The 26,390-nt window shown below is 35.1% G+C and overlaps 1 protein-coding gene across 1 annotated transcript; it reads right to left on the bottom strand.

Moving 5' to 3' along the window:
- Positions 1 to 24,877: 24,877 nt before the first annotated feature.
- LOC141388651 (uncharacterized) lies at positions 24,878 to 25,974 on the bottom strand. Its single transcript, XM_073958750.1, has 2 exons — positions 25,677 to 25,974; positions 24,878 to 25,614 (listed from the first exon to the last, which is right to left on the bottom strand). Exons 1-2 carry the CDS (start codon positions 25,741 to 25,743, stop codon positions 24,941 to 24,943), a joined length of 741 nt encoding a protein of 246 aa, XP_073814851.1. The 5' UTR covers positions 25,744 to 25,974; the 3' UTR covers positions 24,878 to 24,940.
- Positions 25,975 to 26,390: the final 416 nt, after the last annotated feature.

The following is a 26,390-nucleotide window of genomic DNA, read 5'->3' as shown; positions in this document are numbered from 1 at the left end:
TAGCACATTTCAAATTGCTTTTTGTTACTTCAGTTTAGTCGATATCCGTGGAATAACCTCGGGAAAGTTTATATATCTTGGTTTGTAATTTTATGAAGTATTTTTCAACTGAAAGTTTGGCTTCGATAACGTACCGTTATAATTTTGTTTAATTTTCTTTCAAAAATCCCAAAAGTTGTACGGTTTAAATCGTTTCATCGGAATAGCACATTTTTAATAACATGAGTAAAAATGTAAATTTTGAATGCTACTGTTACGATTCTTTAAAATTGGAATAAATAAAAGCTATTTCAAGTTTAAAACGCTAAAATTGGTCGAACAATGACTTTAATCCCTGGGAAATAAGACCTTATGAAAGCTGTGGACTTTAATTGTCTATAATACGTTAACAATTTGGCATAAATTGACAGTTTCTTCTTAGTTTTATAAAAAACTAAAGAAAAACGAAGGAATGAAGAGAGATGGTGCAAAATAAACTTAAAATTCTACTGAAAATTGGGTATTTTTGATCGAGAAACTTCAAATTCCTACGACTTCTATTCCATAATACGGGTCAATGATGGCATTGAGATAAGTTAATCATTTAAATATCAGGTGATTGTTATTGCTCTGAGTCTGAACCAACCTACTATCAAGAAAAAACGAAGTCCTTCCTATACACAGAAAGAAACAAGGTGGAATTTCTGTAACAGGTATAATGAATATTATAAGGAAAAACCAGAAGACATTTCCCGAGGCAAAATAATCATTATTTGCAGGTTCTCGATGGCAGAAACTTTCACTTCTTGATTCTCCTGGAAGAGAAGAACTTAATAGACCATCTGCATTGCCGACGAGACCGCCTCATGGAATCGGAAAGTACAATATATTGCGGTACAAAATTTAAGGTTATCTACAGTTTATGTCTGTGTAAGAAATCTAACCTATTTTCTTTCGGTGTATGGGAAGGATCTCGTTTTTTATCGATAGTATGTTGGCTCAGACTCAGAGCAATAACAATCACCTGATATTTTAATGATTAACTTATATTAATGCCATCATTGACCCGTATTATGGTATAGAAGTCGTAGGAATTTGAAGTTTCTCGATCAAAAATACCCAATTTTCAGTAGAATTTCAAGTTTATTTTGCACCATCTCTCTTCATTCCTTCGTTTTTCTTTAGTTTTTTATAAAACTAAGAAGAAACTGTCAATCTATGCCAAATTTTTAACGTATAATAGACAATAAAAGTCCACAGCTTTCATAAGGTCTTATTTCCCCCGGTATTAAAGTCATATTTTGACCAATTTTAGCGTTTTAAACATGAAAAAGCTTTTATTTATTCCAATTTTAAAGAATCGTAACAGTAGCATTTAAAATTTAGATTTTTACTCACGTTATTAAAAAATGTGCTATTCCGACGAAACAATTTAAACCGTACAAATTTGGGATTTTTGAAATAAATAAAAAAAATAATAACGGTACGTTATCGAAGCCAAACTTTCTGTTGAAAGCTTCTTCATAAAATTACAAACCAAGATATATAAGCTTTCCCGAGGTTATTCCACGGATATCGACAAAACTGATGAAACAAATAGCAATTTGAAATGTGCTATTGACATGAAACAGAGTGTATGTATGAACAATTGTATAAGTATGCGAAGACCAACACAAGACCTCCAATATAGCTGTGAGTATCGATTTGCAAGTACTTTGTGGAGGGCAATGTTTACATATTTAGTTAACTGTAAATTTCTTAGCGTACCGTAGCGGAGAATTCAAATTCCGATAAAAATTCAATACCAAATCGTAAAAGTTAAATGTATGTTTGATCCCAATGACGGATACATTCGGTTATCTTTCTATTTGATTTCATTATTTTAAGCGTAGTTGCCAGGATTTATTTTTGTGGTACAATTCCAAAAGTAAAAGTTTGTTTCTTTATGGCATAGTTTTGCAGTTTACTGAATAATGATTACTGCCAACATAACATTAAGTATATAAACAAATAGACATACATACATACATACAGCATTTTTGTTTTGGTTTTGTTGTGTGCTACGACGATGAAAACCATCATCAACTCTTTGCTATTCAAGGAAACTCTCTGAAAATAAGTTTTTTTGTCGTTTGTCGTAACTTACGAGTATGTACATGTTCGTTCGTGTGTTTATGTATTCGTCTGTGGAAGTACATCGCATGAACCCAATAGAAAGTGTCTGTAAGACAACATTGATGAATCGTGCACGACATTTCCAATTCGTTCACGACTCTTTGCAGACAGCCCTTTGGGATCGTTGACGACTTTTTCACACAAGTGTCCCAGTATTCATACACGACAACATGGGCGACAATGTAAGCGAAGCTGTCGTCGACGACGACTTCGAAGACAAAAAACCCGTTATTTCGTTGACGACTGCCTTGGAGACACTGTCTTGCTATTTGTCATTGACGACCTTACTGAAGACAATTTGTTTTGTTGTCGTGTGTCAAATTTTATTTTTATTACATTATAAAAATACATAATTTTACAAATTTTATCTTACATTACCAATTAGTTGTTGAATATTCTCTGATCAACCTTTTTTGAACTTATCCGCGCCTCATTTTCTCCTCACAACCTATAGAGGGGGGGGGGCGACCTCCCTAATTTATGGATTCTGTAAAAAAACATAATGAATAAATACAATAACCACTAATATAATCTATAATCTTACCATATATCACTGACGCATCTGTTAAAACCGCTGGAATTTACAGCATTCTCCATAACATCAACCTACATATGTATATGTATTAAAAGAATAACTTAAATTATTTTTAAAGTTCCTTAATATAATTATTCTTACTTTACTTACCGTTTTTTGGTAAAAGCAAAATCTTTAATCATTGACGCGATTTCAGAATATGATGATTTTATTATCTTACATTTATTACAAAATAAAATTTTGTATTCGAATCAAAATGTGAACAATCATTTCATAGCACGCTTTTTTGAAATTTTTTTGGGTTTGTTGGCACGACACATTGCAAGACATGGTCATGCTCCTTGTCGTGCATGATAATTTATAATATTTCGACAATGATTCGTCGACGAAAATGTCATCAACGATTCCATTTTCTATTGGGTATGTATGTATGTATGTATGTTTGTATGTATGTATCCAATAGAAAGTGTCTTTAAGACAACATTGATGAATCGTACACGACATTCCCAATCCGTTGACGACTATTTGCAGACAGCCCTTTGGGATCGTTTTAACACAAGTGTCCCAGTATTCATGCACGACAACTTGTGCGACAGGGTAAGCGAAGTAGTCGTCGACGACGATCTAGATGACTAAAATCCCCGTATTTCGTCGACGACTGTTTCACCGATCCTGCTTGCTACTAGTCACCAATGACCCAATTAAAGACAATTTCGTTTATATTGTCGTGTGTCAAATTTTTATTTTTATTTAATTATAAAATATATAACTTTTACAAAATAAATTAGTTAAACAAGTAATAATACTTAGCTCCCGTATGTCATGCAATCCACCATTTTCTTCCAGCTTTACCACGCCTTACACTTCTTGCCCAAGCCGACCGAAAGGCGACTTCATTTTATTTTTGGATTCTGCAAAAAGAAATGATTTTAAATGAATATTGTGAATTTCTCCTAAATATTCTAAAATCTTACCATATACAACAGGCGTTGTATTTTATAGTCGCTGGAATTTTCAATGTTCTTCAACCTAAATGCACCTATTAAAAAATAACTACAATTAATTTTTATTTTTTGAAATTTTGCCTTTTAGGGCGAAGATCATTTTAACTTTTTTAATTCTATTTATTCTAACTTACCGTTCTCTACATAATTCAGGTTGTATAAATAAAAATTGTTTAATCAGTAACGCGGTTTCCGACATGTGTGACTTTACTTTACATTTATTACAAATCAAAAATTGTATATCTGAATAAATATGTATATATACAATTGTTTCAAAGCAGACTTTAGAACATTTTTAGGATTTTTGCCAAGACAAAATGCAAGACATGGTCATGCAAGTTGTCGTACATGACAATTTCGGAACATTCCTCAACGAATCGTCGACGAAAATGTCATTGAAGACTCGATTTTCTATTGGGAAGTTGCCAACCAATCAATGTCCCCGTAATGTCTTTGTGGTGTGACTTTGGTAACAGTTACGAGTTTTACAAGTTCTCTCTGCTTTCCTGCTCCTCCACCTCCTTCAACTGCTGCTAATAAAGCCGCTTGAAAAGTCCTTTTCAAAGAGATATGAAGGTAGAGCACCTCAGATGGAATAGTAAGTGATGCTGTCTCTAATTACTTGGAACTGCCAAACGTTTAAAGGAAATGGGTTCCTAGCAAAGTTTTTTGCTGTTTCGAAGCCAACATCTACTTACGGCATCGCCATTTGGATTATAGCTTCGAATAACAACTATTTTCAAGGTAAGCCAAGGGCCATAATGAGAAACACACTTTGCCTGCTAATGATGGGAAAAAACTTTATTTTAATTCCTGCTCGTAAGACTTTTCGAGGTTTTCACACTCCGCCGTTTAGTCAGATGTGTTGGAGTGTGGGCGGCAATGAAGAATGCTGTCAGTGAATTACAACAGCATAAACATTTCAAAACACCTATAAAATATCACAATCAAATATTTAAAATTTGGTGGTTGAAATTATGATTGTTCTGTACTGCATTTTACGTTAGATTGGAAAATGTTTAATCAAAAGTAGAATAACACTGTGCAACATTTTTAAGGTGATCTTGTGCAAACAATTCGAACTGAGGATTTTTTGAAAGTACAGACCCAAACGACAAGAAACCGTAGTTGGGTTTTGTTGTGTCAGATCCAGCTCGGATTTTATGGCCCCATCTAAACATGTTTAAATATTGAGTTTTCAAAGAAAATCGGGGCTATATCTCGAAACTAATGCGAATCTTCTTTTGACCTCTGAAGCAAATTTGTAGATAAGGCCAAGAATAAAATATTTGGAGAAATAATGAACTCAAAAAACTACATTTTTTGCCTCGAATTTCAAAATATATGCAAAAATGACACAATTTTTATACATTTTGCACCGTATCTCCAAAACCGTTAATTTTTTCTGAATATTTTCTTTTGGAAAAATATTCCCTGGAATGGAATACACAACTCTTCAGAACTCTTCATTGTTGTAAAATGCCTCTATCACGTCGTTAGGTTACTTGGTTCAACTCCCAATAGTTTAGCCGATACTGACCAGAATTTCAGCAATTATGTACCATTTTCTATATTTTATAGATTTTGATGCCCTAGATGGAGTTTTTCTTATGTGGTTTTTTCAAAAGATAAGTTCTACTAGTTTTGGGCTACAATATTGCTAAAGACAGCAAGGCCATTTCCTATTCGTTTATGAGATAAAGGCCTGATAAATGCAAAAAAGTGTAAATTTAGCCCGGTTTAGATGATGCCATAAAATCCGAACTGGATCTGACAGGCAAAACCCTACTAGGGTTTTTGTAGTCTAACTATGTACTTTCAAAAAATGCATACTAGAAGTTGTTTGCATTTTCAGTGTTGCATAGTGTAATACACCATGTGTACTTATTGAAGTTGAAAGCTTAAGAGGAAGCTTGTTGATATGCCAAAGGACGCACTAGGCAGATTCGAATTGTATCCATTAATTAAAGACATCTTAAAAAATAAGATGTAATGATAATTAATGAAGGTCTTTGGCTGTAATCTTTAATTTAGCAACACATGTCCGTTGACATTACGAATGAATTCGAAATAGGTAGATATTTAAGAGATAACTCTAACATTTTCAGGTATATTTTCCATTTATGCATGATAGACTAAATTGTTCACTTTATAGTAATTGCTTATAATTACAATGGCAAACACTCCGGGTTCGATTTCCAGGGCTGGTAACAACACCCTTTCACCGGTGGAAAAATACCGCTCAGCGTAACGTTTGCGACATTTCCTTAGTATTTTAGCCATAAAAAAACTTCATTGCAAGTGGTGTCTTAAAAAATCCCCTTCAGTATAACATAAAGATAGCGTGATATTTGGCGTAAACACGAGCTAAGCACTGTAAACATTTGGATTTTTATACCCTCAGCATTTATGCTAACAAGGGTATATACACGTTCATACGGGCAAAATGTGCCTCATCGAAATAATGGTTTTAGACCCCAAGTATGTCTGGACGAAATGTGTTTCAGACAATTTGGAGTCGATTTAGCCGTCTGTCTGGCTGGTGCGCACGATAACTCTCGAACGGATGAACCGATTTGGTCCAAAATTTGACTTTCGCAATATTTTGTCCAAACTTCGGGTACCTCCACCACAAAAGTTCGAAAATGGTTCGGAAAATTTGTGCGCACGATTACTCTTGAAGGGAGTAATCAATTTAGTCCATACTTTGCACATCGTGAAATTTCTACCAGACTTAGATGAGGATCCAATAAGCACTTAATCGGTCCACTCCTTGGGTACCTCCCACATAAAATTTCTGAAAAGTTCAGTTTAGGACCAGCTCACGAACTGCTTTGATTTTTGTTGTAGCAACTTGTATTCACCGCCCCATACGACGGTACAAGTTTCATCAGGGGCAAGCCCATACTTCCTGTCAAAATAGTCTGAAAATTACAAAACAACCCCTATGACACCAGTGTAGTTGTTGGAGCGCAAATAACCCTCAAACGGATCTGCCGATTCGGTCCAACATTTGGCCTTCGTAATATTTTGTTCAAACTTTGTTTAAGTTGGAAGATAAGCCATATTGGTCCACTCCTTCAGGTACCTCCCTCACAAAAGTTCAAAAATGTTCGGAAAAATTATGCGGACACCCACACAAAATTTCGGATAAGTTCACTTTAAGACCTGCTCGCGAGTCGCTTTGATTTTTGTGGAAGCAAATTGCATTCGCTGACTCCCTTTACGATGGAACAAGTTTTTTCAGGGGCAAGTAAAGACTTTTTGATGAAATAGCCCGAAAGTTGTAAAAATCCTTATGTCACTGAAACGGCATGCACGATACATTTTCTTTAACAGGTTAACCAATTTGGTCCAAATTTTGAATTTTCAAATATTTTGTCCAAATTTAGTTTAACTTCAACATTTTTGTTTAAGTGCAGTTTGGGGTCTGTTCGAGGATCCTTTGGAAATGTATACCGATGCTATTGGCTGTAGTCCTGTTTACAGTGATATTATGTTTTCCGTGGACAAGTCATGCTTCCTGGCATACTGGTCCAAATGTTATACGATGACCCACTGAAATGACTATCGAAAAGATACGAATCCTAAAATAAGATCCACTTTCATAATGGACTATGTCGGTCCATTCCTTCAAGTACAACCTAATCCACATTTTTGTCTGTAAGTTCAAATGTTCAAAACGGGCGACAAAATTCTGGAAAGATCCTAAATACAGTTGATCTGCCCGTATATGAAAGTTTCAATTCACATAGGCTGAGGGTATATCTCTGTCGGCAAAGCCGACTGATACTTTTTTACTTGTTATTATTTCATTGCATTTTAATTATGTTCTACATTCCGAACTGGGCACACATATTTTATGCTGCTTTTCCAGAGTTTATGATTTAATCTCAAAGCGCGGTATATCATATTTCACTTGGTCCCTCCTTCTTTCGGAGATTCGGGCTTTTGGCTTCATTGTTAGTGTTAGTTTTCTGTCTTCTTTGGTTTCTCTATATCCTGGGACTACAAGTTTTTGATATATTATATACTTCCATTCGAGATAGTAAACTGATCGGTAGTAACCCTGTAGCCTCCTCTTACTTTCGAGCTGAGTTCTTAATTGACAATCCTTGCAATTTCAAATGTTCCCTTTGGGGAATACAATTCAACAGCTCAAGTCTGTATAAGTTTCACATGTTCTTAGAAAGTATTTGTTCTTCCAGTTTGGTATTATCTTACATACCTGTACACACCTACCTACCTACCTACATATGCATATGTCTGTTTGTATACATGTTGATTGCGGTTTACAGCTAAATTCAGTTTATAAACCATGTGTGTTTGTCTGTCGGCGAAAATATATCCGGCTGAAGTATCGTTTAACGCTAAGTGACAATTTACATAAATATGTGAGTGTTTCTTCAGAGAGAAAAAAGTAATTTTTCTGTTTTTTATGGTGGTAGTTAGGGGAAAGGATGATGGGAAAAATAAAACGATTTAATCGTTATCTAAATGTGAGCCTATTAAGCTGGAAGAGACGTTGTCATCAACGAGTAGAAACATCGAAATTGTTACAACACTCTGCCAGACGGCACTGAAAGGAAAGTCGTATTTCGTCTCTCATGTCTCTAGAGGGCGTTGGTGGATGTCTCTGATAATCTTCAATTAATTTAATAGAATGCCTAGGAAGGCCTAAAACAAGTCAATTTTTAAAAGTTGTTTCCTTTATTTGCCTACAAACAAAAGAAATTACCAGCTGCCCATTTCTCTTTCGAACACACACAGCATGAACAACGCCACAAACATACACGCACACACAAACATACCAGAAGGAAGGAAGTTCATTATGGGAACGTTTTGTATTGTTTCATTTCTCATTGTGTGCGTTTTTCTTCTTCTTATTTTCTGCGGAGGAAATCCCATTCTCCATAATTTACTTAAGATGTCTTGTGTTTATGCGGAATACTAAACCACCGTGACCATAACCAAGTTTATTTCCTGAGGCTTATAATAGGGAAGACGAATTTTTAATAAAAAAATTATGCTGTAAATGGTGTGACTTTTCTTTTTGAGAATTTAAAGGGTGAAAATACACCAAAAATTTAATGGAAATTTTCGACTAATTAGACATGGTGTTCATGCCCCAACCTAATATTCCATGGCTGTGTTAAATTTTACGTTACCAGAAACTGTCATTTGTAATAGAATTTTTATGAAGCCACTTTGAAATCACAACTAAATCCTTATTGTGAACAGCGGCATTGAATAGGGAAACGAGAAAAATGTTTGCTGCTGCCATTTGGAGGAAAGAATGTCGGTGACTGTCTGCTGTCATTGTGCCATAAGTCCGCTTTATGCAAGTACCACGTACATGGACCATTAATAACAATAAATTGCCCTATATTCCTTATTTTTGAGTATAACATATTCCAGTGGTTCTCATAACTGACAGATAGACCCAAACACAGAGGGGACTTGGATAAATAAACAACAACTATCGCAAATACAACAACACAACACTGGGACACTCACACACACTCTCGATAACATAGCCAAATGGGTTCCATCCAATGCTTGCTGCAAATAATGCGCGCATCATTTATTTTGTTTGTATTTTTTGTTTCTTTAGTTTACTTGAGAATTTGTTTCGGCATTAACATCCACGTAAAGTCAGTTCTTAAATATTAGAAATGGATTACTAATTTTATGTTTAAGGTTATTGGTTGCGCCACGTTTAGGCCAGCTGTTGTAAATGTTAATTGAAAAGGATCGTCCATTGGTTAGTGACCATAACCTACATCGTCACTAAGAATGCCTTATAATGTGTACAACAAATATCAAAGCAAAGCATGGAGTTGACTTTGAATCAAAGCTTGATTTGTTCTATTTACTATATTTATTACGCACCGTACACATTACGTGTACGAAAATTATTATTTATTTAACAACAATAAAATCCCCATCTAAATAAGCAACGGCTGACTTTTTCCATACCCCAAATTCATCTTTCGATTCGGAAGGTTGCAAACAAATTATTTATCGTAGTCGTACATCTCCAAATTATAGGTATTAACCAGACTAAGTATCTCTATTAAAAGTTATAAATGTCCCACATTTATTTTTTCAATTCAAATGTTTCATATCTCGAGGATGAGGAAAGGATAAATACATGTGTGCCCACCCGTCTGTCCATTATAAATTTGCGGAATGATCCGGTAATATTTAGCGACTGAAATGTATATATTTTTATACCATTAATGAGGGTATATACACCTTTTTAGAGAACACATATTTTTGGACGAAATCCGTTTCAGACAATTTGAAGTCGATTCAGCCATTTCTGTTCGTCAGCCTGTCTGGGTTCCGAACGGAACAATCAATTCAGTACAAAATTTTGTCTCTGTAGTATAGTACGTTGATATATAACGAGATTTAACAAAACCACTGGGTTTCAAATGTCAATTCCAGCTTATATTTCAAATAAATCCTCATAAAGAAGGTTAACCCTGCAAAATACTGTAATAGATCGGCTACCAAACCCATAAAGTTCTAAATGTTTCGCTAAAATTGCGCACACGATAACTCTCTAACGTATCAACCTATTTGGTCCAACATGTGGTTCTCTTATTACACTGTGAACACAAATTTTGGGGCAGAGATAATTCCTTTTGGAGATGAAAGTCCTTGGTGAGTATATTAAGACTCCCGAAGGACAGATCTGCCGTGAGTCGAACTTCCGCGTATGGCGTGATGTAGTTTTTGCTAGAGACCCTGTAAGCCATCAGAATTAGCGTTATATCTTTGTTTTTTGTTGCTTTAGTTGTCAATCAGAGCCGTACCTAACATTTTCTGAGCGACATTTTTGCAGAACATTTTGAAGCTGAAAAACGTCATCATGTGGTACTTTTATAGCGGTTCTTAAAATAAAGGGCGCAAAGGACATTGAAGGAAGTGAGTTAGAAGGTCGAAGTGCTCTACGAAAATAATCCTCATTCGATTTGATTGCAGATATGTCATCTCAAAAATAAGCTAAAACAACGGTGAACAAAGATATAACGCAAATTCCTGATGGTTTACAGGGTCTCTAGCAAAAACTTCACCACGCCATAATGCGGAAGTTCGACTCACGGCGGCAGGGACGTACGCAGGGGGGGGGGGGGGGTATCAGATGTAGCTTTTTCGATTTAACATATTTTGCCAGGACTTTGCTAAAATTTTTTGCAAATCCCAAATAGGGATTTCGTAGTCTCAAACAGTACTGTGAGTAGGATTCGGAGGCTATGAGTCGAAGTTTCAATCTCCAGACTCCTGATGAAAATGTTTTCTTTTTTGTTTTTTTTTAATGTCATTTTCAGATTTTTAGTTGGCTTAAACGGACTCTACCACTCCAGGCAAAGTAGTAAAGTTTTGGTGTTTTTATATTTTTCTTACAATAGCTGGATATACAATCAATTTGGAAAAAAGGCGCCGTGGAGAATTTTTGATTGGAAATATACGATAAAAGTCTAATCAGCAGTCGCTTATTCGAGGTATTCTTCTTTTTGGATTTTTTTTTTCAATTTAATTATGTTCGGGCCGAACTGTTTATATCCTCAAACATTGTCTCTATCTCTATTCGATATATTCGCGAATGCAATCCCCGCATTCAAACGTGGATCTATTTTAACCACTTTCTGCATGGAGGTTCTCCCACCAAAAGGATTTCCAAAATTCATATTACAGACAGATAGATATTTTTAAAAGTTAGGATAATAGGTTCAAAATATCGATCATCTTTCGATAGCAAAAAGTAGACCTATATTAGCAAATCTGGAAGAATTGGAACCCAAATTGCCAAATAAGAGCTAATGTGCTTGAAAATTCTGGGATATACCAAACCGTAACCATGTATGGGTAGTATTCATTTGATAGATTTTTTTGTTGTTGTTGGAGAATTTCAATGCTTTTGGGGAATTTGGTTTAAATCTTGAAAATACTGGGCGGAACCTTTGTATACCGAACCTATATACGGAACCTATATACGGAACCTATACCGAACGTTGTTTGATATGGTTCATTTTCAATTCTAAACATCAAAGGACTAATATAGTACACTCTGTTCCAAATTTCAAACTTGTATCTAAAATATTGTAAACTCTCTCTATTGAATTTATATAATTTGTGTCAATATTGCATATAAAATTACCTAAAAACCTTTTAAATAGCTTTACGTAACGATACACAACGTTTTTAAATTTCACGATTGTTGGTCAAGGTGGCCCCTCCCCCCCGAAATGAAATCCTGCGTACGTCCCTGCACGGCGGATCTGTCCCTAGGGGTTCTCAATATACTCACAAAGGCCTTTCTTCCCCAAGAGGAATTTACCGTGCCCCAGACTTTCACCTCCCTTTTGTTGCATAGTGTTATTACTTCCAGGTATAGACCCGGTTCGAATATGGACTATTTCGGGGAAGACCATTTCTCGGATTGCTTCGGATACCTGATACCATAGTGGGATTATGTTCGATTATTTTGAAAAAAAAAGTAAGAAAGTATCAGTCAGCTGTGCCGACATCAGGCTTGGACCTAAAGAAAGGAAGTAAACACAATACTTTTGGCGTATTTGAGTTGTTGGACCAATTTCTCAGGAAGTATGGGCTTGCCCCCGAAAAAAAATTGTACCGTTGTAACTTGAGTCGCATAAACAACATGACCCAAAAAAATTGCGCCAATGTAACAGAGTTCGCAAGAAGAAATTTTTGCAAAAAAGTTCAAAACGATTCAAGACGAGCTGAATGAGTATATCGATTTATTCCATATTCACACCTGATCTATGCATATGCAAAATTATGATCAATACGGTTACTGTCTTAGAGAGTTATCGTGCGCACCATTTTAGAGAACATTGTTTAAACTTTTGTGGAAAGGTACCGGAAAGAGTGGACGGGTATGGCATATCTTCGGACTTTATCTAATGTTCCGTTTTTCTAAGACGATTCGAATTCAATTTCGTTCGAATTACTACCAAACATCTGTTGTTGTAGACAATTTTTGTTCGATTGAAAACAAAAAAGTATCAAATATTTTTCAAAAAACAGAAGTTTGGTAGTAGTTCGAGCGAATTTGTATTCGAACAGCCTTATAGCCCGTTTCCACGGTACGTCGTTCGTTCTCTATTCGTTGTTCGACCCATAACTACGAATAAATTACTTATTTCCCCACACAAAATTCTATGATCGAACGACGATTTTTCTACGTTGTTCTATTAGAAATACTCTCTGAACGACGAATAAGTATGTCCCATCCCTAAAGTATAGTACACATTGACAAGCAAAACTGACAGTCATCGAGGTCTATTTCGTGAATATCAAATCTCTAAATAATACCGTATATATTGTATTTCAAAAGTTTTTAGCTAAATAAAAGTTGTTATTTGCAGGAAAATTGTCCTAAAAGTACGTTGACTGTCAGTTTTGAATTATTAAGGCTCCCACTCATTAGTCAGTCTGACTGCCAGCATTTATGGTAGTATGTGTAAATTTTTGAAATTTTGAGAATGTATGTGTGAGTTTTCCAAGACTGATGAAAATCAAAATAGTTTTGATTTCAAAATGAACCCCCATCAGTCTGGGTGAATTGTGTTTATTTTCAAATTGTCAATAAATAATTTTGAAAAACAGAAAATAATGTTGGTGTTGGAACACAAAAAACGTAGAATTCATTCATTTTTGGAGGAGAAATTCAAGATTTTTAGACTTGACTGATGGTTCGTGCTACACACTTGTCAGTCACACATACAGAAAAGGTTCATCGGACTGACGGCACAGACTGATAAATGAGTGGGGGCCTTTAGTCAGTCTGACTGCCAGCATTTATGGTAGTATGTGTACATTTTTGAAATTTTGAGAATGTATGTGTGAGTTTTCCAAGACTGATGAAAATCAAAATAGTTTTGATTTCAAAATGAAACCCCATCAGTCTGGGTGAATTGTGTTTATTTTCAAATTGTCAATAAACAATTTTAAAAACAGAAAATAATGTTGGTGTAGGAACACAAAAAAGTAGAATTCATTCATTTTTGGAGGAGAAATTATAGATTTTTAGACTTGACGTATGGTTCGTGCTACACACTTGTCAGTCACACATACAGAAAGGGTTCATCGGACTGACGGCACAGACTGATAAATGAGTGGGGGCCTTAATGTGTACTCCCCTTAACAAATGAGAGAATTTATCGAAAAAATAATTATGACATGTCTAAATTCAAAATTGAAAAATTTGTTGAAAACACAAACATTTTTAGAAAAAAGGAAAAATATGAATGAAAATTAATGAACTAAACATTTTATACAGATGCAGAAGGAAGATGGTTGTGTTTCCTTCTTAATTCCACACACATTTCTTGTCCATTAGTTCAAAATCGCGTAAAAAATCAGAAACAAAAGGAAACAAATAACTGAAAGTCTGTATACAAACATTGTTTTGACATGTATCCATCTCTTTAATTTTGAAAATAGAAACATATAAAAATATATTGAAAATACAAAATTATTCAGAATTTATGGAAAAAATGAATGAAATGTGTGTTGTTAAATATAGAGGATACATTTGAAGGAAAGTCCATTGCTTTTCCTATTCATTTAATGTATATTTTATGTGTTTTCGGTTCAAATTTTCGTGAAAGCAAGGAAACAAAAATGAATGAAATTTTATTTATGTTTCTGTTAATTACGAATGGTGTCGTGGGAACGGGTTAATTCGTGTACGTCGTTCGACAGGCGAACAACGTAATTGAAACACTCGTGTGAACATGACATTAGTGAAAAAGACTCTAACCTTCAATTTTTGTAACTAATTTTTGTTCGTTCGTCTATATTCGTAATAATTTAGGCATCCATAGCTCTGCCCCCACATGACATACCAACCTAATTTTTCGTAGACACGTTTCATATTTAGTAAAGAATTCCTCATTTAAAAATCAGCGCTCTACATTTGCGCTTAGGCGAGCAAATCGATCTACAAAATTTGACAATTCGTGTGAGAAGAAAACATTTTTTTAGAAAACCAGGGGGGTAAGTTTCGACGAAATATTACGATACCCAACATTTGAACCAAATTGGTTGATCCCTTCGAGAGTTATCGTACGTACCAGACAGCCAGCCAGACAGACAAACAGATGACGGCTAAATACATTCTAAATTGTCTGAAACGGATTTTGTCCAAACATACTTATAGTACGTTTATATATAACCGGATTTAACAAACCCACTGGATTTCAAATGTCAATTCCATTGCGTTTACTTCAAATAAATCCTCATAAGGAAGGTTAACCCGACAAAAATCTGTAATATAAACAGCCTATTAGGATATAAAACCAAATTAAAACCATTTAAACATACATACATATATTTTAATTTTAAAATATTAAAACACCAGAAATGTGAAATGCGTGTTCTGGTCAATTTTGGTTGGATATCCCATTGCTCACAAGAATGTCTGATGTGGGGATCTAGAATACCTTAGTTTCAAGGACATTTTCATGATACCATGGGTTAGTCAATAACTTCCAAAGAATTTCACAATCAACAGACCTATGTCATTGGTTTTGCTTTAATGTCTTTGTGAATTATTTTCACAGCACAATGATGAAGCTATAGAGCGTATACGTACATATGTATGTATGTATCTACAGCCTAACTTCTCTACATCATACCTATTGGGAACAAACAATTAATATCTTATATAAAATAGACGTTATAAAGAGACAATTTTGAGTTGTGGGGACGTTCGCTGTTGAGATGTTCGACTGTACATGCATATTTGTACTTGGTTTCAAGTCTATCAATATTTGTTCTATTTCTATGTCTCATTTTCTGTGTGTTTGTGTGTGTGGACATTCACAAAGCTTTCTAAACGATGCTGTTAAAGCGGTAATGGTGTACAAATAATCACAGCGTTTAGACGAGTGAATGCTGCAGCTTCCAAATACGTATAATTATATGTCTACCAATTATTCTTTTGGACAAACCCTCGTATATTTGCCGTGTATTATTGAATGAAGTCCTTGTTAAATTCCTTCCACACTCACCCGTATTTATGTAAATGCAGCCATGAAACCGCCTAAAGATATGCAACAAAAAGTTTGGTTTCCACTACGGCCGTGCATATGCAATGAATCACTTGAATCCGATTTATTATTATTGTCGCCACCATGAATCTTTGACAACAACAAAAATGTGAAAATCTTGAATGTGTATCGGTGTGAGACAAATGGGAATGTCCTTATCGCTGTACTGAAGGACATATTCATGAGGCAAGACAATTAAAGACCGCATGTTTTGGGTGGGAGCGATAAATCTTTAACCACGCCATAAAGAAAAGTGCTTCGTGTGACGGCTGAGAACGATATTTAAAGGAGTTGCAATTCATTCGTTCGTTCGCTCGCTGGTTCATTCGGCCCATGTAGAAAATGTTATTTTAATTACTGAAATCAATTGGCATGTTATGTGGCATTTTTATGGGACTTTTAAAGTACTGCTTTTATGGTTTAATGGAGGGATATGACGGATGATTTATTTACGAGAAAAAGAATTAAAAAATCTGATTGCAATTGTTGAAGAATGAATAAATGTTTATTATGTTGTGCTGCAACAAGGGGTTTGGGTTTTCCCGGTTTTTATCATTGGCGGGAAACGGGAATCATAAAATCGTCATTCCCGGGAATCCCGGGAAATTTTTAAATACGAAGGTAGGTCAATATTTCCGTGATTTTTCCATTTTTCCATAGTTACGTATATGAAATACAATACCGGTTCCATTTGTTAGAGACCCAGAGCAAATTTTCCAGAGAGTTCCTTTCCGAAAAATGGCTGGCAAGTTTTGGCTCTATCGAGTAAAAATGAAAAAATTATGGACAAAATGCATGGATTGGAATGTATTAGGAATTTGCGCCTCAGCCACCATGTTGTCCGGATTTTGCCCATACTGACCATTTCAAAACTAAGAAAATCGCTCGAAGGGAACAGATTGGGCCCAAACAATGAAATTAGTGATCAGAAATTCCTATTTTATGGACCTCGAGAATCGTATGTTTAGGAAAATATGTTCTAATGCTTTAAAAAAATGGGACTTTAAAATAGAAAATATTCTGTTCCACTTATATGGACCAAATGCGTCGTTGCAGCCTATGTTTCTGGTGCGGCTTTTATAACTTTAAACCTGAAAAAAAAAAACTTTCGTGAATTAAAATTATGTCCAAATGTTTTGTAATTCTCTAATTCTGTAAAACCTAATCCAATTCTGATTCTATTGCATAAAAGGGACCGGCATATAATTCCTCATCATAGGTTCTTAACTTATTACATAGTTTATACATTCATTCAATATCAAATGTGCTAAATAGATTTCCCGGGAAATATGATTTTGTTTCCCGGGAAAATCCCGGAAATTTCCGGTGCGGGATTTCCCTACCCAAAACCCTAGTTGTAACTCTGAATAAATGAATATACCTGTTTCCCTTTAAATACCTACGAAGATCAAACTGAAACCTCTACCATGCGGCTACAAATATTAACTGATATGATACCTCGAAGCTATGCACCCAGTAGAGGGTGTTTCTTTAGCCAATTGAATTGTAAATTCACTCATATGAGTTGACAGACTTTACACAAATGTGTATCGGGAATTCTCGCTTTCGCTGTTTGACTGGAGCCTTTCCTTAATTAGTTCGGTCACATATCAGTCGGTCTGTGTATTCTCTCTATGTTAATGATATCAGTCAAACTGATTTATTTTTAACGACTCGCATAACCTTAACCGACATTCTTTTACAAACTATGCATTCACATTTGTCGCACATTTGAATGTAGGTATGTATGTGTTTGTACTGATTATGGTGGTAAAATGGTGTATGTGCCTCGTGCTGCAGTTCATCAGCATTGTAAAAACACCATAAAGCAGATAAGAAGACTTTTGGCTTTGAATGACAAACAAAAAGACAAACATGTCGCACTTTGTAACCAGGTCTCATATGAAGTTAACATCAGAGAGAAACACTGTCATACACGCAAAACATATGCATGTATGTTGGTATGTATGAATACATACAAATTGAGGCAGAACTGAGTGTGGGGCCGACTGACTAGTTGTGTCAGTATAAACAATTATACTTTGATACAGCATAGCGTTGAAAAATAGGTCATTGGAGGTACCAAATGAATTTTGTAATTTTTACTTTGTAAAAGTACTTCTCATAAATGTGGAAGTGGTATCGATCAAGTGTCACATCAGCATGTTACATACACTCGACATAATGGAAGTAATAATTTTATTGGAATAATTGGTTGTAGTTGCTCGAAGGACACATGCACCACCAAATTTAGTTTTCTGTGAAAACCACAGTTGTATTGAACTTATATTAGTGATATTTTATAGAATGCTACTTAACATAATGTTGACAAATTAACTATTAATAACTTTAGAAACTTCGAAGTCACCATCTTATTATGTGCGAATTCCTCTACTTGTCTCCAATAATAATTTGTCACTGAAAGTCAGTTATCTTGAGTTGCTGCCCACAGTGAAACGTACATACATATGTATGTCTCCATATATAGAAAACACTCCCATTCCACACTGGCATAATCATATATATGATTGACAAGTCATCTTTTCGACAAATTTTCTTGGATTCAATTGATGGTAGAAACAAAAAATTGTGCAAATTTAATTTCGACATTTAATAAGAAATGAGCTCTTTCAGCACCATCTCAAATTTACAGCTTGAATCTACAAAAAGAAAGGACTTACATACATATGATGCCTACAATGGCAAGGATAGAAGAACATCAGTAGTTTCTAGAAAAAATCATCCTTCGTATCCAAGTAGTGAATAGTCTTGTCAATATTGTCCCCTGGGCATTGTTGTTAGAGGAATATTTAAATTTTTACTCGGCTCGGTATAAGAACGACAACACTAAGGTTAGATTTTTTCCTTGATTTGTTTGCCTAAGCCTAGTACACAAAGGCATTGTCATGCAAGTTGGCTGCAAATGTTGTAAAATATTTAACATTGCGAAAAATATGTACGTATATGTGTGAGTGTGCTTCTTGATATTATTAAACTATGTACAGCCATGCCGTAATGAATTGTCTCGATTTCTGAGCTTTTCTTTATTGTGTATCATAGAGTTCTCCCAAACCTGAGGCTGTCAAAACTTTTGTTCCATAGAGTGCTAAGAATGAGGGTGGAAAATAGTATTTATTTGTTGTTGTTTTTGTTAAAAACTTGTTGTTTGCTTTGTTGTGTATTTTTAAATTTGAACTACCAACCTGCCTACGAACATGCCGAGCCATTTACATCCACACATATGTATATATTTGCATGTTCATAGAAACAGTTACCAGTCTATTGCCATAGAGTAGCAAGTGAAGAACGCCATCGGCTCATAGAGCGTAAGCAGAACTTCATTTTGGTTGACGTTCGCCGCTCTCCAAGTTCACAAGTTCTGCTGCGAAATTTTCTTATGATTAACTACGGTAGTCGCCACAATGACATTCACTCAACCGCTCACTGCATAAGCGAGGAAGAGTTTCTCCAAGGAAATGCTTCTTCTTTAACAAAGTGGACGTTAAATGAAAATTGTGTAACGAGGGAAAAACGATGCCATTGAAGTGTTAATTTAATTGGCATAAAATGTAAAAGGACTTCAAGGTCTACAATTAACTCGTATCTATTTGACAAGAAAGTATGTAACAACAACATTTTCAGCAGTAAATCAGAAAATACCATTTGTAATTCAGAAATTCCTTTTGAAATTCAGATAAGGATAACTAAAAAAATCGGAATATTTACTTCAAGTTTAGATGTTCCATTTCAAATACCGAAATTATGTCGTTAAATAAAATTTAGATGTTTCAGAATTCCCAGTCGATTTTCGTTTTTTTTTTTTAAAACTTGTAAGAAAGTATCAAAAGGAATGCATCCTTTATTTTAAAAAGCAAGACATTTTGAAAAATTTGAGAGTTATCTACGATAGCTATTTTGGTATAGGGTGGCGCATTATCTCAGAAGTTATGGACTTACTCTGGAAAAAATTTGTATTGTTGTAATAGGGACCTTGTAAACAAACAACAAAAATTCTTAAATAGATACGAGACGAATCCTTAAACTGCACCTTTACAAATTTTGTGTGGGTGATACCCGAAGGACCTAACTGCGGTAGAAAATGCGATGTTATCTGGCGTGGAAACCCGGTCATCCAGTTGAAAACAAGACGGAAATTTTTAGAAGAAAACTTAAATTTTATTCAATTGTCTCATAATAATTCTATTTAATATCTTCACATAAATAAATACTTCATTTACATTACACAAGGATCCTTTAATAGGGAATTTGCTGATATATTTCTCCAGCTGCTGCGAATCTTTACTTTCATAGGCGGACGTTGTCTTTCTTTAGGTAAAACCGATTGAAATTAACCTGATTTGTTGACTATATGTAAAATCTTCCACCGAAAATTTAAATACACACATTTATTTTTTATTATATACTAGCAGACCCGGGTCCGCGTTGCTGACCCGTCGTATTGCGTTTTAATGATAACTTTTTATGGAGTTTATGCTTTACAACTAATAGATATTTTCTACCTCATTTCTTCGGATGCATTGTCAAACATATTTATTCATTGAGGATTTTGAATTTATCAACATATTTTATCTGCAACCTTTCTTTTCTCTTACGGACTTTGGTGGATTTTTTCGCCCATGTAAAGCACATTGAAATGTATGCTCAGTTGTTCTCAATAAGCGCTTACTGGATATCTCTAACATATACACACATTTATAAATAATGGTGGTTGTTTATTGAAACGCATGGAAATAAGCAACAACACACACATAGGTACATAAACAATTCCAAAGAAATATATAACAGACTTTAATAAAAGAAAAACGGAATGAAATAATTTTTAAAAAGTTACACTTTTAAAAAGAAATAAATATATAGAAACATCGATGAACGCTTCTCCTTAGCTTGCGAAATAAAACACATTTTCTTCAAAGAAGAAATCATCAGCGGGAAATCGGCATCTGGAATTAAATGATTACACTGTCCGACAGCCAAAATTACACTTGAAACGGACTATATAGGTTTGAAAATATAGGCAAAATGGAGTAAAATGGCATTTTTAATTTTTTGTTTTCTCATCGTTTTGACCTTTTAGAGGTCAAACAAATTTCAAAGGTCAACATTTTTAAAAAAAAAATATTTTAAATACTTGTAATCGTCATACGATGCTGGTATTGGTGTCATATTAAAGAGGAGAGCATAGACTTTATATAATAATTATAAATAATTATTTTCCAGGATAAAAAGGACATCAAAAATATCCTTGAAAAAATAAGTCAAAAGTGAGCATTTTGCCAGGCGCATATCTTCTAAACCGCGAAGAATTTTAATTTGTTCATGGAGGCAAAGTTGTAGCTCTTGTTATAAATAATATCTTCATCTTCATCATTTTCTATAACTTTTTCTAGGGGTTTGACCTTGGCGATTTTGACCTTGGAAATGACGTTTGGTGGATTTCATTTGTCCAGAATTGATGTTCTTTATGACAAGAGCTACAACTTTGCTTCCATGATCAAATTAAAATTCTTCGCGGTTTAGGAGATATGCGTCTGGCAAAATGCTCACTTTTGATTTAATTTTTCAAGGATATTTTTGATGTCCTTTTTATCCTTGAATACAATAATTTATAATTATTATATAAAGCCTATAATCTCCTCTTTAATATGACACCAATACAAGCATCGTACGACGATTACAAGTATTTAACATATTTTTATAAAAAATGTTGACCTTTGACATTTGTTTGACCTCTAAAAGGTCAAAACGATGAGAAAACGAAAAATTAAAAATACCATTATACTCCATTTTGCCTATATTTTCAAACGTATTTAGTCCGGTTCAAGTGTAATTTCAAGTGTATAATTTCAAGTATAACAAAATTTTTTGAAAATTGTCGGATGGTGTTATATAATGTAATAAATAGGTAAATCCATATTTCAAACGTACATATGTATGTATGTAAATGAAAAATGTGTTGATGTAATTACCAATATTAAATGCGATTTCTTCCTTGTCCAATAAAATATTTCCATTCACCTTTTTGATTCAATTATAAAATGTATTGGGCATTTAATTTACTAAAAAGCACCATTTCTTTAAGAAAACACAAAACAGTGATTTATTCACTCAATTTACCGTCTTTACTGAACGATTTTATTTTGACAACTGGAAAAAAGAACAACATAATTAATTTTTTTCTTTTCCTCTTCGCTTGCTACATTGGTTAACAACAACAAAGCACGAAACACACGTGTTTGGCCAGAGCTTCTGCGTCTTCTATTACACCATATACACAGCTCTTTGTTACTCTCTTTGACAAAAATCCTCTCCCCACCCATAAAAAATATGTTCTAACATAAAAAATATGTTGGTACCCAAACAAATAAAATTGAGATATGTTACAAAATGTCACAAACATATATTTGTTTGGACACAAACAAATTATGTTTGGATCCAAACATATATTTGTTTGCAAACAGTCCCAAACAAATGTTTGTTTGGATCCAAACATATTTCTAACATATATTTTTCTGCGTGTATGTTTTAAGTTTGTCATGGTGATGGACCGTTGAACTTCACCATTTAAGGAAATTTGTAAATATGTAGTTTTTATACCCTCAGCATTTATGCTAACGAGGGTATATACACTTTCATACGGGCAATATGTGCCTCATCGAAATAATGGTTTTAGATCCCAAGTATGTTTGGACGAAATGTGTTTCAGACAATTTGGAGTCGATTGAGCAATGTCCGTCCGTCTGTCTGTCCGTCTGTCTGGCTGGTGCGCACGATAACTCTCGAACGGATGAACCGATTCGATGCAAAATTTGGTTTTCGTAATATTTTGTCAAAACTTAGTTTAAGTTCGAAGATGGGTTATATCGGTCCACTCCTTCCGGTACCTCCCCCACAAAAGTTCGAAAATGTTCGGAAAATATGTGCGCCCGATAACTCTTGAAGGGAGTAATCGATTTGGTCCATACTTTGCCCATCGTAAAATGTGTACCAGACTTAGATAATGTTTCAATACATACTCAATCGGCGGGAAAAGTTCAGTTTAGGGTCATCACTCGAAAAGGTCTGATTTTTGTTTAAGCAACTTGTATTCACTGCCCTCCATACGACGGTACCAGTTTCGCTAGGGGCAAGTCCATACTTCCTGAGAAAATAGACTGAAAGTTGCAAAAAAACACCTATGACACCGTGTGAGGTGGTTGGAGCGCAAGATAACTCTAGAACGGATCTGCCGATTCGGTCCAAAATTTGACGTTAGTAATATTTTGTATAAACATAGTTGACATTTGAAGATAAGCCATATCGGTCCACTCCTTCAGGTACCTCCCTCACAAAAGTTCAAAAATGTTCAGAAAATTTATTCATACGGTAACTCTTGAAGAGAGTGGCCGAATTGGTTCATGCTTTACACATCCTAATATATCTACTAGATATAGACCAGGTTCAAATATGGACTATATTTGTCCACTCCATCCTGTACCACCCACACAAAATTTCGGATAAGTTCACTTTAAGACCTGCTATCACTTTTGATTTTTGTTGAAGCAACTTGCATTCGCTGCCTCAATTACGATGGTAAACGTTTTTTCAGGGGCAAGTCCATACTTCTTGAGCAAACATCCCGAAGGGTTTAAAAACTCCCTATGGCACCATATGTAGTGGCTGGAGATTCACTTAATGGTCAATGTAAATCCATTCCTTTTAGTATCTCCTCCGCAAAAACTTTTGATCTCTAATCCCAATGAAGATTTTTGCCGGTTCAAATTCCCAAAATTTTTAAAACCCCCTAAATACATAGGTTTTTTGGTAAAAAATATTTCAATATATACAGGCTGAGGGTATATCTCTGTCGGCAAAGCCGACTGATACTTTTTACTTGTTCTTAATATGGAATATACCGTGCCACCTTCGAAATTCATGCCAAATTTCGTGAAAATCGGATATAACATACTTAAAAACTGGCCGTGGTCGGGACTTCGGGCACCAAGAAAGAACATTTGATCGGGGTCGCAACCACCGTTGTCTCGAAAATTAATTTGCAAGCCGATGCATTCATAAGTTTAGCAAATATAGCGATTATAAAACAACAGGCCCCCAAAATTCATCAACAAATATATAGCATTTTGAACCACAGGCCATTCCTGAACATTTTCTGAAAATTTCATGAAATTATGTTCAATAGTTTTGAAAAAATGTTTTGAAAAGAATGGGCGTGGTCATCAGTTTTCAGTTTTATTTTGGCTCCAAATATGTATCTAAGGTCGGAGACACAACCCCATTGTCTGCCAAAATTAATGCTGTAACCGATATAATCATAAGTTTGGTACAGTACACCTTGCCACGGCGGACCTTGAGCATTTGCTGCATATTTCATGGAAATCGGTTCAGGATTTTGGAGATATAACATATTTGAAAAAGTAGACGTGGTCGTGTCTTTAGGCTCAAAAGAAGTACATAGATTTTAGATTATTTCGTAAATTTTCAAATCGATACATTCGTTATTATTTAAAATTAAGCGTTTTTTAATATCAAAGCCTATTCAACATTTTTAAAGAAATAGGGTGTAAGGGAAGTACCCCGCCCCTTCCGAAATTCAACTAAACTTGTAGCCTATTTTAACCGGGGCCATCCCTGTACATTCCATGGCAATTTCAGACAAATCGGTTCAGTAGTTTTTGTAGAAAAGATAAAAATTTAAAATTGAAAAAGGTGGGCGTAAAAGTGGGTGTGGTAAAATTTTCTTTGCCTATGTCGGGTTATGGCGAACATTTTACAGAAAGAGTTCTCCAAATCGGTGCCATTACCAACGAACGACATTTGATTTTTATTTATATAGATATATCATTTTTAAAGAAATAGGGTATAGGGGAAGTACCCCGTCCCCTCCGAAATTCATCAAAATTTGTACCCCCTTTTTTCCGGGGGCCATCTACGTACATTCCCAGACAATTTCAGAAAAATCGGTTCAGTAGTCTTTGTAGTAAAGATAAAAATTGAAAATTGAAATAAGTGGGCGTGGTCAATTTTTTCCAATCTGTCCAGCCGTTCATAACTGATGTCATTACCAACGAACGACATTTGTTTTTTATTTGTAAAGATTTTATTCAGTTTTTATTATTATTAAAACAACATTAACATTTTCAATAGTAGGGATAGTAAGGATTGTAACCATAGGGACTGTAGGCATAGGGATTATAGGCATACGGATTGTAATAGTAGTTATATCCATAGGGATAATAGGGTGTAGCTGCGTAATAATAGGCGGGAGCTGGGGCTGCCACAGTTATATTACCTGCCGTGCTGCCAGATCCAATGGTCAAATTGTAAGACAGTGAATAATTGCTGCCCAGCAATCCGAATAAACGTGATTTCCTGAAATTTATGAATTGTTTTGTTGGTTGTTTCGTTTCCTCGTGACTGTTGTGAATGCCGTTGTCCTCTGGTTGTGGCAGCAGAAAAACAATTTGTTGTAGTATCTTATTATTTTGATTCACTGCGTTCTTGTTGTCGTTTTCGCTATTCATTAGGATGGCGGCGCGACTTGTGGTACTGGCACTGTCGCTTACGCTCTCGCCTTTGCCACCTATGTTGTTAAAGTTGATATTCGTAGTCGACACTCCATTCACACCGACTGGCCCAGCTGACATCTGTTCGGTGTTTACACCATAACTTACAATTAGCAGAGTCATGCCAACGAACATAATTAAGCTGTGACGTCGACTACAAAAACACAAATTTCCGTTTGTCTTTGCAATTCTTATTACAGTCGTACCTCCCCCTCTTTCCCCTTCTCCTCCTCCTCCTCCGGCTGTGGCTGAAATGGTTAGAGTTCTTTCAACAACCAGAATGAAATTGCAATAATTACAACAACTTTACTTGGACTTTTAAATAAATGAGCGTGAGATGAACGTTGTTTACCCACTTGTATTCGAAGACCCAGCATTGTTGACAAATGCAGCTGATATTTCCACTTTCCGTGCAGTGCTGGTTTTCTTTACGAAGAATTGGCTCGTCGCTGTGTATATACTGGCCAATTTATAGCAAACTTTTTGTTTTTCAAGGAATGCAGCTAAAGTTTTGCCTTATCTCTTCGGATGGGAGGGGCAGTGCGAAAGGCCAACACGCAAAGACATCAATCATATTTCAAATACGTTTGAATGGAGAGACCTTGAAGGGCTGTTCAACAAAATTACTCAAGTGTCATTAGGTTTTTGTGATGCTTTTAATTAGACAAATTCAAACTTACTCCGCTCCATTCGTTTGGTGGTGTCGCTGCCAGTGCCAGTCACTAACAAGTGGCGTTGTTAATAAAGAAAAACAATTTCATTTTAACTGGCGAAATGAAATCTCAAAAGGCTAGGACCTGCTGCTAATAATTTCAAAAGTAATGATGTCCTTTAGCGAATAGATACAGACACATCAGACATTTGTCTGTCCATGTATGTTTGGGCGTGTGACTGTGTATGTGTGGTAGGGTGATTTATTTCTGTGTCATTCTAAGATAAGACGTTGTCCATGATTTGCCATAATCATTATCCATTGGGATGTGATTAATGGGACACAATGTTGACAAAGCACCTTTGAGAATCG

The sequence above is a fragment of the Musca autumnalis genome, unplaced genomic scaffold (assembly GCF_047663935.1).
Source record: "Musca autumnalis isolate F117 unplaced genomic scaffold, ASM4766393v1 scaffold_1, whole genome shotgun sequence".
NCBI lineage: Eukaryota > Metazoa > Arthropoda > Insecta > Diptera > Muscidae > Musca > Musca autumnalis.
Note: the sequence above shows the minus strand (reverse complement) of the source record. Positions and strands in the feature narration are given on the sequence as shown.